The 13,625-nt window shown below is 37.7% G+C and overlaps 1 protein-coding gene across 6 annotated transcripts; it reads left to right on the top strand.

The window, feature by feature from the left end:
- The first annotated feature begins 237 nt into the window (after positions 1–237).
- LOC131798230 (somatostatin receptor type 2) lies at positions 238–12,930 on the top strand. 6 transcript variants are annotated; one of them, XM_059115909.2, is made up of 3 exons: positions 7,982–8,095; positions 8,175–8,378; positions 10,014–12,929. In XM_059115909.2, exon 3 carries the CDS (start codon positions 10,026–10,028, stop codon positions 11,034–11,036), a length of 1,011 nt encoding a protein of 336 aa, XP_058971892.1. In that variant the 5' UTR covers positions 7,982–8,095; positions 8,175–8,378; positions 10,014–10,025; the 3' UTR covers positions 11,037–12,929. The 6 variants fall into 6 exon arrangements, with proteins under 6 accessions (XP_066019874.1, XP_058971900.1, XP_058971885.1 ...); XM_066163777.1 differs by lacking the exons at positions 7,982–8,095; positions 8,175–8,378 and adding an exon at positions 238–682 and having other exon boundaries at positions 10,014–12,930; XM_059115917.2 differs by lacking the exons at positions 7,982–8,095; positions 8,175–8,378 and adding an exon at positions 811–899 and having other exon boundaries at positions 10,014–12,930.
- Positions 12,931–13,625: the final 695 nt, after the last annotated feature.

Genomic DNA, 13,625 nt, shown 5'->3' with positions numbered 1-13,625 from the left:
TTGTTTTTGAGTGTGCAGATGATCTTGTATATTTATGAATTAATAGTTGCAGCGGGCACAGGGCTGTAAAAGAGCGATCATTCGTCTGCTTTGTGCTTAGCTACGGTTTCTAGAACGACAAACTTCTTGTTCCATCAAATCTTGACCGTCCAAACCTCCAAAAGGTACATAACCTCAAATCAGTACTTTGCCATAGCTATCGGTGATTAACATCAGCAGGCTGCAAGTGGCGACCGACTGCGTCAAAAGCCAAATTCCCTAATAGGAGACCGGGTGCATAGCCCATACAGCTAGGTGATTATCAGCCAAAAGCAAATGAAAAATGCAGACGTCATTACTTGAAGTGCAAAGGCGAGTAACGCGTTGTTAGCTTAAAAGTCGATCTGCCCGGGGCCTTTTCCCCGCCCGCGTAAATCGCTTGCGTTCACAATGGAAATGGATCAAACTTGTTCAAGTTGGACGAGAGTACTTGCATCTTGTGGGTATCACTAGAGCAAAAAATTTAATCATCCAAGCATTAGCTGATATTGCCCCAGGTGGATAACGCTTACACCGTTACGTTCACCCTTCAATTTTTTACTATATCTCGCTTACTTTGAACCGAGGAAACGAGAACAACTACCAACAGGTGTTAACGGTTAACTGCGCTTCAAAGTTGGAAAGCACAAGCGTCTTGAGTCAAGTAAGGAGTAAAGGTAGTGCTATAAACAACTTTTTCAGGTATTCAATTAGCCTATTGTCCACGTACGTAAACCAACACAAAAGTATAAAAGCGGCTGAGCGATTTGCATATGTCACGACGCGGTCGAGGGTCCATTTTAGCACAAAGTGACAAGGCAAAAGTACATGAAGTGTTTGCCATACTCAATTTAGATGATCACCCGAGCGGAGGGCAGGAGGTATTAACTCTTCCTTTGATAAAGTTAAAGGTAAAAATTTTTGATAACTGAATTTTCGACGCTCATTATCCTGCTTACTGTCGAGCCACCGCTGCGATCTTCATAATTTCTAGAGCCCGCCCGCGTTGTGCCATGGCAAGTGAAAACGATTGTGTGGTTATCATTACAATTGTTCTCACCAAAAGGGATTTGATTGAAGATGCCACAGCGATTGTCCATCATTCGGCGTTCTGATTCATTTTCAACTGATCATGACGAGGCCATAGGCTGCACTGTAGTGCTTTATATATTTATCTTACTATTTAACTGCTATAACGTGAAGGTTGTTATCGTATGAAATTGCTCGGACACCCCAGAGTTGCCATAGAAATGCCGTAATTTCTAGGTTCCCTTAAATCGTATTATTTCTGGTAACTTTATGTAGCCGATATATACCTTTTGGCTGTTATTTGAACTTACTTCGTGGCTTAGTCTCAAGGCAGGGTAAGGTACAAAACACGACGCAAAATGATGCAGCAAAATTTCTTGCCAAGGATCAATGTCTTTTAATTAAATAGCCATAACAGACCCAGATAGACAAAATTACCTGCAGGGTTTCATATTGGCGAAACATGACGGGTAGCCTGAGAGCGGGATATTTTGAACACATGTTAAAACCTCGTAAACGAAAACCACGATCGGTCTATCATGTCAAAATTCACGCCACGTCCAGCTGTTTTGTATGCATGAGTTCCATTTGTTTCAAAATAGAGCGGCACAATTAACTGTTAGTGTTCTTACTTCCACGACGTGCGACACCTTTTCGAAAGTAAAACGAGGGGAAAGTTCAGAACAGATCTATAAAGAAATAAAATTCATCAATGTTTACAAATAATTTACAAGTTTTTGATACCAAAGTAATGAAAGGTGAAAACGTCTGTGACCTGGAGAATGCTAGCATCGTCGTTAGACAGTATAATTATTCCTAAAAAAATTGAAAAATAATACAGATAATACTAACACTAATGATGAAATCAAATCTTCATTCAGAGGTTCTATGTAACACTTGGCTTAGGGGCGATGTACCATTTGCTCTTTGGAAGTAAATACACAAAGCAATGTATATACCATGATTAGTCTCTTTGAATGGGCAACGATTTTAATCAAGTTTGTAGTTTTATGGGCACCGCCGACGTGAAATCATGGATCATTACTAGAAAAAGATGCTCAAATGCGCGTTTATGAAGCAGTACTCAGAGAGCACGTATACATAAGCAGTCACCTTTTATTCTGCACTGAATTTTCACGCAAATTTTTTATTGCCTGTTTACAATTTGTAAGTTTATAACAGGCGACATTGATAAAGCCTGCGTCTTTTAATCGTAATTGCATAATAATAGCGGTGTATGAATAGTATTCTGTCGATGTATTAAACTTTTCCGGAAACCCTTTCCTGGAACTGTTTTCTTACTCATGAAGATTGCAATTAAAACTGCTAAAGTCATGCATAAAGAGACTGCCAAATACACACACGAATTTTAAAATGCCAGGTTCTAGAAGAAGACTTAAGACCCTTAATTGAATATTCATAGATGATCGGCTCACTTCTGCATCCAAGCTTCGTCGATCGAAGATTCCAGTCGTGTTTTTAATTTCGTTCTGCCAACCTATTGTTAGATTCAAGCACGTACGAAATACATTTCAGTTTGTCGACTTTTAGATGTTTTAATGCGTTTAGAGAAGTTTCTTTTACGACTGGTACAAGTGTGTTTACTTCAAAGACGTTCGCAAATATCCGGCATTGCGGCGATGTTATTTTCGAAATTTTGATAAGACTTCTTTAGGTGAAAATACACAGTTTATGACAACAAGTAGAAAATTGAAATTTTTCCTAATTTGTGTCATCCTTAGAACTCGACGTAGTTTTCCGAGACAACGTCACATTTGGAGGAAAATGATCAAAGTTACTAAAGATAAAAGGTTACGAACATGTTATTGAAAAAGTCATTACAACGGTAAACAAAGAAATCTTATGTCGAGTGAAATTTGCATTGTTAATGTTCTTTGGAAAACCGCGAAACTGATAAGCTAGCGTAGCGTGCACAAACATCGCCCTGGATACATCATGTCGTTCTCTTAGAATAAATTGTCTCTTAGTACAGGCGCGTTTTGCAGACATTAAGAAGGCTTCCTACTAATATCTGTTTTTAATCAGTGAATTATGTTGGTTATGAAGTTCCACAGTCAAGTATTTTTCTCCGTTGGTTTCCACCGGAAAAGGAAACGAGCGAAGTTTATAGCATAAGATACACTTTACTTAGTCTCTGACTAAGTGCCCATCAGTTGCAGAGCCTGAGCACGGATGGCAACCATTAGTTATATCATATCACCCATGAGTAGGGTTGAAAAATAGGCTGAAAATTGATACTGTTTTCTCCTGAACTGGTGAGTATAACATTGATTCACTTTGTATTTTCAAGTAGAGCGTTTACCGAAAACAAACGGGAAAAATGAACTCTGACTTTACCCAATTTCACTATTAATATTACCGAAGGAAAATTTGAAAATATTTCCTGCTCAAATTATATTCAAATATTCTCAATGAAGTGCAAAGACAGCTTGAAGCATTCGAAAAGGAAGTCATTTTTTTTGCCGTGAGGCCTTTTGATAAAATTCCCCCTAAGAAAATCCAGAAATAAAACCGCCCTATCTTTTCGTGCATTTTTTAAAATTTTGTTGTTGTTAAAGCCAATAACCAGCCGGCGTGGGTAGTCTGAGTGGTGAGCCAAACCAATTTAATATAAACCGAATAAAGAACTCTCTCCATTTTGAGAGATTGCAGATGGCGGGAATGTGGGCGACTCGCAATTGATGGTCACCGCGGGCTTACATGTAGTTAAAATTTAGTTTTCGGTCGCGGTTTTGAAAAAGCGAATGTAAATTTAATGGGCCTCTAGTGATAACTAGAATTAAATCGCACAATTTAGATAAATTGCTTATTTTCTCTGAATACATTTAAATTCACTCGCTTCTAAGCCATTTTTTTAGTGCGCTTTTGTCCTTTTACTGTAGTAGGTGTAGTTTCAAACTGATTTGCAAGCAGATTAGACTTTGATTAGGCCATACCTGCCTTTACAAACTTCATGGTGATTTTTGTTATGGAAATACTTATCCAAAATTGTCTCATTTTTTTTATATCATACATCATTATTTAAATATATTTTTAACGATAAATATAGTAAAAATTCGATCATAATAGCACTGAAGATCCTTTCGTGGATTTGGTTTAACACCGGAGATGATAAAATTTTCATAAGTTTAATCAAGAAAAAAAAGTCAGACAACCACATCAGATGAAGGTTTTTAAGGATTGTGTTCACCTGCAACTGAAAATAGAACACTGGGCAGATAAAACATGCAAGGAATACAAATTGTAGTTGGCGTGGCAAATGATCTTTTTCGACAAAGCATTAGGACGACCGCAGGTAAATTGCATAAGATAAGTTCATTTTAATGCATTTACACGGCAAAGAAAATGAAAACAGGAAATAAATTGGGATGCTGCACATTAAAGACGCGTCCAGTTTCCCTTAAAACTTAAACAAAAACGAGAGATGTTAAAGAAAAACAGGACCACTGCGCTGGCGCTCTTTTTTAATGTACCCGTTTGTAACTAAGAGGTTCACGAACAGTTTCTTAATGCGAGTTTTTCGTAATATTTATGGAGAGTGACTCAATGCAGTTTTGTCTGATTTGAAATGCTGCTAAAAACTAATTTTCTTGAAGTTTCACTGCCAAGGCCTACAAAGATCAAATTGAGATCCATTTTAATCTCGGTTTAAGGTTTAAGTAGACTGCTTTATTCGAAAGCTACTGAATAAATATGTGAGGAACTGATGAGAAATATTGTTTTAATTATGCATGCAGGGGGCATTGGTCAAATCATAGCCTTCAGCTATTCTATGAAAGCTATAATTAATAAAACAGGGCAGTCCATTCATTTTTCTAAACATTTGAATGTTCTTTTTTCAATTCCTTCATAAAGATAACAGAAGCAGGTGTCTAAGATGAACAAAGCTCTTTTAAATAATAACTTCGGCCCATACTTGTGCAGGATTTTTATCGGTTCTTCGAGCTGCAAATATCTTGAAGTCAATCGTCTTTATCGATCTCATAATGTTAACCATGTAAACCAAAGAGATTAACCAAAGACTTCGACTGTGAGCGCGCGTCTAGAGTCGTTGGTGCAATTGAAAAAGAAATCGATTAAGGTTCCTCAATCTCAAGGTAATTCAGACTCAGTTGTCCTCAAGAGAAAACGATCTTGTATAGTTTTGTACCGTTTGCAAAAATTATGAGACAATCTCTAATTAGCCAAACATAAGTTTGGTAGAGCATTCATAAATATTTCAGCGCCTCATAGTTAATCGGTAATATTTTTTCTTTTTGATGAAGTACTTGTTACCAATGAATAATTACCTGTAAATCCACGTATTTAGATTGGTTTGGCTGCGTATTTTCCTGAAAAAAGCAAAGATAACGGCGTGTTTCACAGAAAAAAAAAAAAACAAAAACAATCTAAGCAGAGAAAAAGGGTGATAAGCACGAGAATCGATGAGAATGGAAACGCAATAATATAGGCACGGGCGGGCCACCCATCGTGGCTGTTGACATGCATGAACGAAACGAACTGTGGGAATCAAGAGAATCATGCGAGAGCTGAGAAAAAAACACTGAATAATGCAAATATTACACCTGATGCGTCATGTCTGGCTTAAAAACTCAAAAAAAGTTTCCTCCTTTTACACATAGACTTAACACCAACTCTCGTACTTTTATATTAAAATACAAACAAACAGACAAACATTCAGATGATGCGCATTAGTGGAATAAAGTTCACTATATTATACGATAACCGAAATGTTTAGACCAAGAACAGCGTATATAGATGTCATTCAGGGCTGTCTTCATAACCGTCAATTTTATTTCTCTTGATATCCGCGGATTGCTTCACTTTTAAGGAACGCGTAGGGTGGCTCGCCTATGGCCTTCGAGCTAAGCGCCCTCTCTAAAGATTAACAACTCAAATCTCAAAACAATGCAAGGTTAATCTTTAAGAAGACACATAGGAGAACTTTTTTATTAATCGGATCAAATGAACCGAAGCCGTCACGTAATCGCTCAGTTCCTGCTTTAGCAAAGAACAGCCATCGCTCATCTACTCTGTTATGTAAGATGCAACAGAATTCTCGTGAAAGCGTTGGATTCACAAGGGGACATGTTGGATTGGTAAGTTGAACCCGCTCATAGATTCACTTAAAGTTTGGGCAAACGTGAAATTCTCCAGATTGTGTTATTTATCAAACTACAGCTGTCGATACATGGCGGTGTGCTGTTCTATAAAAAACTTGGTGCGCGCATCACACGAACGATCTTGGCAAATGAATGACATTTTCCTCAATCATAGTTTTTTTTTCGATGCTTTTTACCTTCTCCTTGTTTACTTTCGCAATTATCGAATCATCAAGTGAGCATTGAAGCCATTTCGGTGGATTGCGCTCGAGATATCTGTATCATTTCCATCGAGTGAAACACGAGATGAAAACACGGTACGGCCGAATATTGATAGTGTCTTCGCTTATGGTTCACAGTATGCGACAGTGTACAACTAAACATTCCGTCGAGTGCTTTGCATTCTTCGTTGACCGTTTGAAGACAACCCTGCGAGCCTCATCGCGATGTTTCTGAAAAGCAATGTAACCAAAGCGTATTATTTTGGCTTGCGAATACCCTTAAGGTTGAATTTTCCGTAGTATTAACACGAGAGAGACGTAAATAAATAGACGACATTGCACTCACCTTTGGCCCTGAAATCATTGGTAGGCTTTTTTTCCTTGGGTCGCTTTTTCTGTTTGAGATACTCGACACGGTTTTCTCCAGTTTTAAATGTTTGAAATGAACGACAAGGAGTGATTCTTAGAATATGCAGACTATGATCATATGATCGATGGTTTTTTTTGGAAGGTTTCACCCGCAGAGTTCAGATAATAAGACTAAACATGTAGGCCAGCACACCTTGTTTATGATTTAAACTTTCACATAGGCGTTTGGATTCCATTTGCTTTTTTAGTGATTGAAGATAATGATAAAGCTTGTTTTTAAGTAGTAACACGAGATATTAATTCGTAAAACAACTTAACTGTTAAAATGAATTTAATCGTCGTTTGGTGTTGAATTTCTCCGCTGTCAATACATCTTGATCGTCATCGCCAACAGGGTGTAGACTAAAAATTCGAGTTTTGACCTTACCTCCACTAGCGTAAACTACGATCTTATTATTTACAGGAAAACTCGAGTATCTAACGCTTAACTTTAAAGCAAACTCTTTATGTCAGTTATCACGTAAATCTATTCAAAGGCAGAGCTGTAGATTATCAGGAAAATAACATAACTTCGGCGTGTCTTAAAATTGTTTACGACCAGTGGGTGAAATCTGGAGAATAAATGTCATTCAACGGCAAATCGTCTTAAAAATATTAAAAAAACTTATCCAAAAAAAATTATCCATCGAAAGTGGTGTCAAATTCAGCTCCGCGAAAACGGCTTTAATACTCGATTGCGTGCTTCGGATCTGATTGTTTCATCAATTTTCTATTGTGCAGTATTGGTTTCACGTTCAAGTAGTCAGGGCTTTTTCATTTATATATCAGTTCACCTTATGAAAGATAGGAAATATTCTGCGCTAAAAAACAAACAAGTAAGACAAACATAGGTCTATGAAAAGGGGGCCAAACTGCACCAACGCAATATAGGAGCCATTTATTGCTATCTCTTCTTCCTGTTTGGTTTGGTTTAAAAAGGAGAAGGGACGTCGTCAGTACGGTCTTTTGAAGAGAGAAGAAAGCGTGATCATTATAATGTTTTGACAACTATAGAAGCTTATCAAACCACTTATATTCGCTTTACCATATTTCATTTTGCGGCTGACGGAAATGGTTACAATTTTAATCGTTTCGAACTACAAACAAAAAGCATACTGACTCAGTAAAAAACCCAATTTTAGCGTGGTCGCATCATTACTTAAAGTAATTAGGCTCTTGGTGACAATAGAAGCCTTCTCTCTTTTGAGGAAGAAAGGATAAATTTATCACGGAATAATGTGAAGATACGTCAAGTGATTCAAACAGAACGTCAACAATCTTGGCATGATTCCGGAGGTTAGAGTGCAAAATATGTTTTTGTACCACCGACGCCACAAAACCGTAACCTAAACATTCTTGACTGCTTCTTTCGTAGTTTGCTTGCCATCGGAGGAACAAATGTCTAATCTAGTGGCTTTTTGGGCGTATATGTATACGAGAGTAAATTCTTAATATGCTGCGACGGAAAAGGCACGTTTTGCACTGTAAGGCGGGCTGAAGCTTTCTGCGTAGGAACAAAGAAAAGCTTTTAGAAAAAGAATGGCATCTATCCTGAATCTACGATAGTCAGCTTCCTGAGGTAAATTATTTCGCATCGAAGTGATTTCTATTGATATTTCTAGACAGATAATCTATTACATGTTAGTTGTTCCGTATCTCGTGGACATTGGCAAGCATTACAATATCCTGAATATCCGGTATTACTATATGTAGTTCGCTCTTGTGACAACTCGAGGCAGCTTAAATTTATCCCATTAAGAAAGTGTCTTTTGACTTAAAATCGAAAGTTTGTATTTTTACTATAATTGAAGCGATACTTAATTTGTGACGGACAGATTCTCGGTGGTATCTTGAGTTGCATTTCCTGTCACGCTTTTGCTTATTCCTAAACATCTCAATTTGCTCTCAGCTTTCAGTATTATTCGTTGGGGTCCTTTAGTTCGCGGAGGTTTTTTTTTTCGAAAGGAGCTTTTGTTCCTGACGTTGTGTCTTCACCAAGCGATATGTGGCAGTTAAAATTCTAAAAATTCTTTAGAGAAATTGAACTTTGCTTCCTGTTATCCTGTTGCTGTCACGTATCCCTCTCGCAGCTTCTCTTTAAGAAAAGAATCTCCAAAACAATCATTACCCGAAGAAACATACATAACTGTTGTCATAATTCATAACAGTTCTAAGTTCAGCCGTAAATTATGAATATGAGAGTTGGCCTCGATAATCTTATTTATAGGTCTCTGGCTAATAAATTCAGTTCCAAAGAGACCCTTGATTAAACATGGCTTTAAAGCATGTCGAGCTGCCGTTACCTTTGCATACCCCGAAAAGGAGAAGGAAACTAATAATGTACTCGAGAAAGCAACGGAAATCGAGCGTAAAGCTCAGAGGAACGTTTATTTCCGTTTCAATTTAACTACCAGTTTGTCATAATTGTATTTCTTAGTGACAATACTTCGTTGCTGCGGAAGCTACAAATATAATGCCATGACGAAAATAGAAAAATATGGGAAGAATAATCCAAATTGGATCGAGGATGGTCCAGAACGGATGAGATTGCCGAGAAATGCAAATTACCAACTTGTAAAACGCAAGCAAACACTAACAACTTTTGAGTTCTTAAAATTTGAAGACGTATTCAATTTGACGGATGCTAGTAACCCAAGCGCACAATACTCCTGCAATGGACGGTGATGATGCATTTGTAAAGGAGTGTCAATGAGTAACATTTCAAATGTTACTTCGTGACCCTTGCAACAAAATTGCCCGCCTGTAGTGTCATTCATGACGTGAACTTGGGAGGAAATTGTTTTATGCCAAAAGAATAGATGGCGTGATGACCTAATGGCTTACACGCTGGACTGCAGTTTGGCAGATTCGGGTACAAGCCTTTGTCAGGTTGTTGTATTGGGCATTTCGGCAAAAAAATTTCACTCTCGAAATAGGGAAGATGATTTGGGATCAGTTGTAACCGATGATGAACAAGCATTTCATTTAAAAAAAAACCACTTTTGCTTCCAGTTGCGTCATGCACACTCCTCGTATTACGTTAGTTTCAGGAGCTTCAAGATTGGGTCTCATCTATAACGATGAAGAACTTAAGAAAAGGCGTCATTCCAACGAACTCTATTAAACATTCGTGGCTAAGAAATACGATAAGGAAAAAAAGCAATTCCAAGAAATCAAAACACTTATCGACAATTTCGTATTTTTCTTTCATTAGTGACTCATTGCCATGATGGTTAACGATTCCAACGGCCATGTGAATAACCAGAGCCGGGCAAGAGAGGCATTCTTCACACACACGGAGGTGATAGGATGGTGTTTTGCGTTTGGTATTGTCGATATGCTCATTGTGATGAGCAATACCCTCGCTATAGTCGTATTCACGCGGAGCAAGTTGCTACGGAAACGTACAAACTACTTTTTGCTGTGCCTGGCGATTGCAGATATGATGGTTGGTACAATATCATTACCGATATTTGTACATACTCTCGTTCTTTACACAAGAGGTGAAGAATTGGATAGCGCGTGGATCAACGTACTTCATAGATTATTGGACATTTTTTCAGGATTTGCTTCAATCTTTGCACTAACAACTATTGCATTGGAACGTTTATACTCAGTGGTTCTACCAAACTGGCATCGAACTACACCAAGTTGTCTGTATTTTATCTTGATAAGCATGATCTGGATTCTGGCGGGCGTGCATGTGTGTGTAAAAGTGCTCGTGAACGAGAAGATGATCTCAAGCAACATATTCTTGTACCTTATGCTTGTATCTTTCTTCATTTGCGTGGTGGTGATTTGCTTGGCTTATATCGGCATTTGGTTCAAGGTTAACCAGAGGATACACGAGAAAACGAAGAAATCGTTGGAAAAAGACAAGAAACTAGCAACAACACTTTTTCTTGTGTCAGCTATTTTCATCTTGACTTGGTTCCCATTCCAAGGCATCAACATCTTCATTCCAACGTTGTGTGAAAATGGATGCACTTTATCCATTCTGACTCTCGTTTTCCTCACTAAATTGATGCAATATATGAACTCGTTCATCAATCCTATTATCTACACCTTCAAGATGCCTGACTTCAGGCGAGGTCTTCTAGCTTTATTTGGAAAGAAAGTTTTATATGGGGCATCGACTCGAGCTACTTCGAGGATGTTATCTGAGCGACGCCGAAGAGCAAGCACGTTACGATCTAGTGAAACAGAGGCAAACGGCAACTGTGAGTGTGCGCTGTAACATTGTAGTGTGATCTTGAAAGACTGTTCTATAGGAGCAGTATCGTTTCAGTTACTATCCTGAGGGATGAAATGTAATGATTTGTATCTTAAAGGATTACTATCCAAGACTTCGCCAAGGCACGCGGGCGATACCATTGTGTCGAGATCTTTGTACATGCGCACAACTGGGCTATCCCAAAGTCTCCACAATCTATATAATCAATCTTCCACAGGGATCATCGCTCAAAACCGAGGCCTTACAATGTTTGAAATCTTTTTGTAGTCTCTTTTTAATTTGCGGGTTTGACAACTTTGATGAGGTTTGCCTTACTCTCGAGCTGAGTTAGAGACAGTGGTGTTCCGTTCAAAACGGACACTGTACACTATGCATTTCTAAAAAAGCAGTGAAATAAGTTCGCAAATTCCAATGCCGACTTTTTCGTTCTTAAGTCTTGCTTTTTTTTACTTTGCTTTTTGTTGAAGAAAGAAACCTTGAGGTAGAATTACAGCCTTTATAATCAAGAAACTTTTCCTCCAAAAGGCGTGGATTTTGATTGGTTCTTCATTTACAAAAGATGTCCAAAAAATTTATAGAGTAGCATAATACAACATTTTTCATTCTTGAAGGTACGTTTTTGTGTGGACGCTTACCGGCATTTCGGTTTCGTACAAGAATTTTCCGTCTCAAATTACCCTGAATAGTTCCTTTGGGTCTTTAGCAAGAAGTTGTGCAAACTAAAGTAAATGTTTGGTCTTTCGCTACCAAGAAATGATTGTGAGGCAAGCGTTCCTTCAATTTACATGTACCTTCAGCAGCTCCAAATCAAAGACGTCTTTTCCTAAGTTTTATGTCTATCCTCTACGGTATTTTGTCCTTGTGGACGTACTCAGTTAACTAAAATAATTTGCACTTATTATGCAATTTGGAATTTGTTTACATTTAAAACAAAGGTATAACTGCACTATAATAGTTCAAGGAGGTTCCACTCTAGGAGTGAATTGATTAGGTCATTTTTTTTGGAACAAAACTGACCTTTCTTTCATTAGTCAGGTGTAGAATCTCGTCCTTTGAAATCTAACGGATTAATTTGTAAGACTTGGCCGAGTCCACGGTTTATGCGGGCGAGAATAGAGATTCAGGGAGAGATTAGAATTAATACTTCTATTATCCTTTTCACCCTGACATCAGTATGCATATCCTCCATTCTGGTCACTATACACTTCCTAAGGTGCTGACAAGGAGAATTTGTTTATCAATCAAGAGCTACTCTAGTTGGAGATCATTTCCTTTATTCTCGTGACCTCAGTATATGATTCAGAAGTATTATAGTGAGGAGAATTTAGATGCTGGTCACTCTTAGGGGTCAAAGGCTAAATGTACACGGGAAGTTAGATGGTTGGCCTCGCTAAGTGAAATCAAAATATACATGGCTTAATGTACATAGCCGTAGCAATGTAGCTAAAATATCATTCTAACACATGTTAGTGCTGAGAATTTGTCTACTCTCCAAGTTTTAGACCGAGGAGGAAAAAGACATAAGCAATTTTTGGTTGCAAAACTTTAAAATTTATATGTTTAATGATATTTTTGGAGTAATTAATTTGTCATCTTAAATTTCACCGCTCAGCTGTTTTAGTCAAGGGGAGGATCAGCATACTGTTTCCTCTATCTTCGAAATAAGTTTGAAACATGAGTGTCAAGGTATGCTTCAATTTTTTGAAATGTATTAGAATTGAATTATAGTATATACGATTTTAACTTTGTAAATTTATTGAATTCGACAACGTAACGGTAATAATGGAGTGCAATGGTACTGTTATGATGAAATATTACTTTGACTTATCTGAATTAAAAATAAGATTACAATGTACGTAGGTGATGTTTCCTTTTTTTAAAATAATATTGATTATGCATATTATAGTTCCATAGCCTAGTTTTTTTTCTCTAATGCGTCCTTTAATTCGTCCAACGGGCTAAGAAAATGGATGTTGGCATGACCTGGATTTTTTCGCCAATCGCTGTCCTTCCATAATTACACCTTTAAGTCCCAGAGGTGATTAACTTGTAACTTCTCCCTACAGTATCTATAGATTATCCAGCAAACAGGTAGTGAGATTACGCAAACTTATCTTGATTGAACGCCAAATTCTCGTAACCAATTTATAAGAAAATGTGTCGCAGCTGGAGGAGAGCATTAATAATCAAATCATGGTAATTAAAGGGTCAAATGATAAGCTGAATTCATAAGTTTTTTGATTGATTCTTACTAATGAAATATCGGAGGGCAGACACAATGGACGTCCTTATCAACTTCTCGTGTTTCTTTGTTATATAAATCAAAAATAGATTCAATGTTGCCGTGTGTCTGTTAATTGTTAGATCACTGCTCTGACGTACGTGGTGCTTTCGAGTATCTGTGCGCCTCATATGCTGCCTTTTTTCCTAAACACTAACGACACTAATTTCAAGGTCGCCCCTTCAATTACGGCCACCTCTCTACAACTGCCACTTCCTGGTCTAACGTTTCGATTCGACTCAAGTTAACGGTACAAGATTCAACAGAATACCATCGTTTACATGATATTTTTCACAGTTTATCTACGAGTT

The sequence above is a fragment of the Pocillopora verrucosa genome, chromosome 3, assembly GCF_036669915.1.
Source record: "Pocillopora verrucosa isolate sample1 chromosome 3, ASM3666991v2, whole genome shotgun sequence".
Taxonomy (NCBI): domain Eukaryota; kingdom Metazoa; phylum Cnidaria; class Anthozoa; order Scleractinia; family Pocilloporidae; genus Pocillopora; species Pocillopora verrucosa.
Note: the sequence above shows the minus strand (reverse complement) of the source record. Positions and strands in the feature narration are given on the sequence as shown.

Excerpts from the sequence above, each read along its gene's own strand:
- LOC131798230 (XM_066163777.1), top strand. The coding sequence starts at position 10,026 with ATGATGGTTAACGATTCCAACGGCCATGTGAATAACCAGAGCCGGGCA.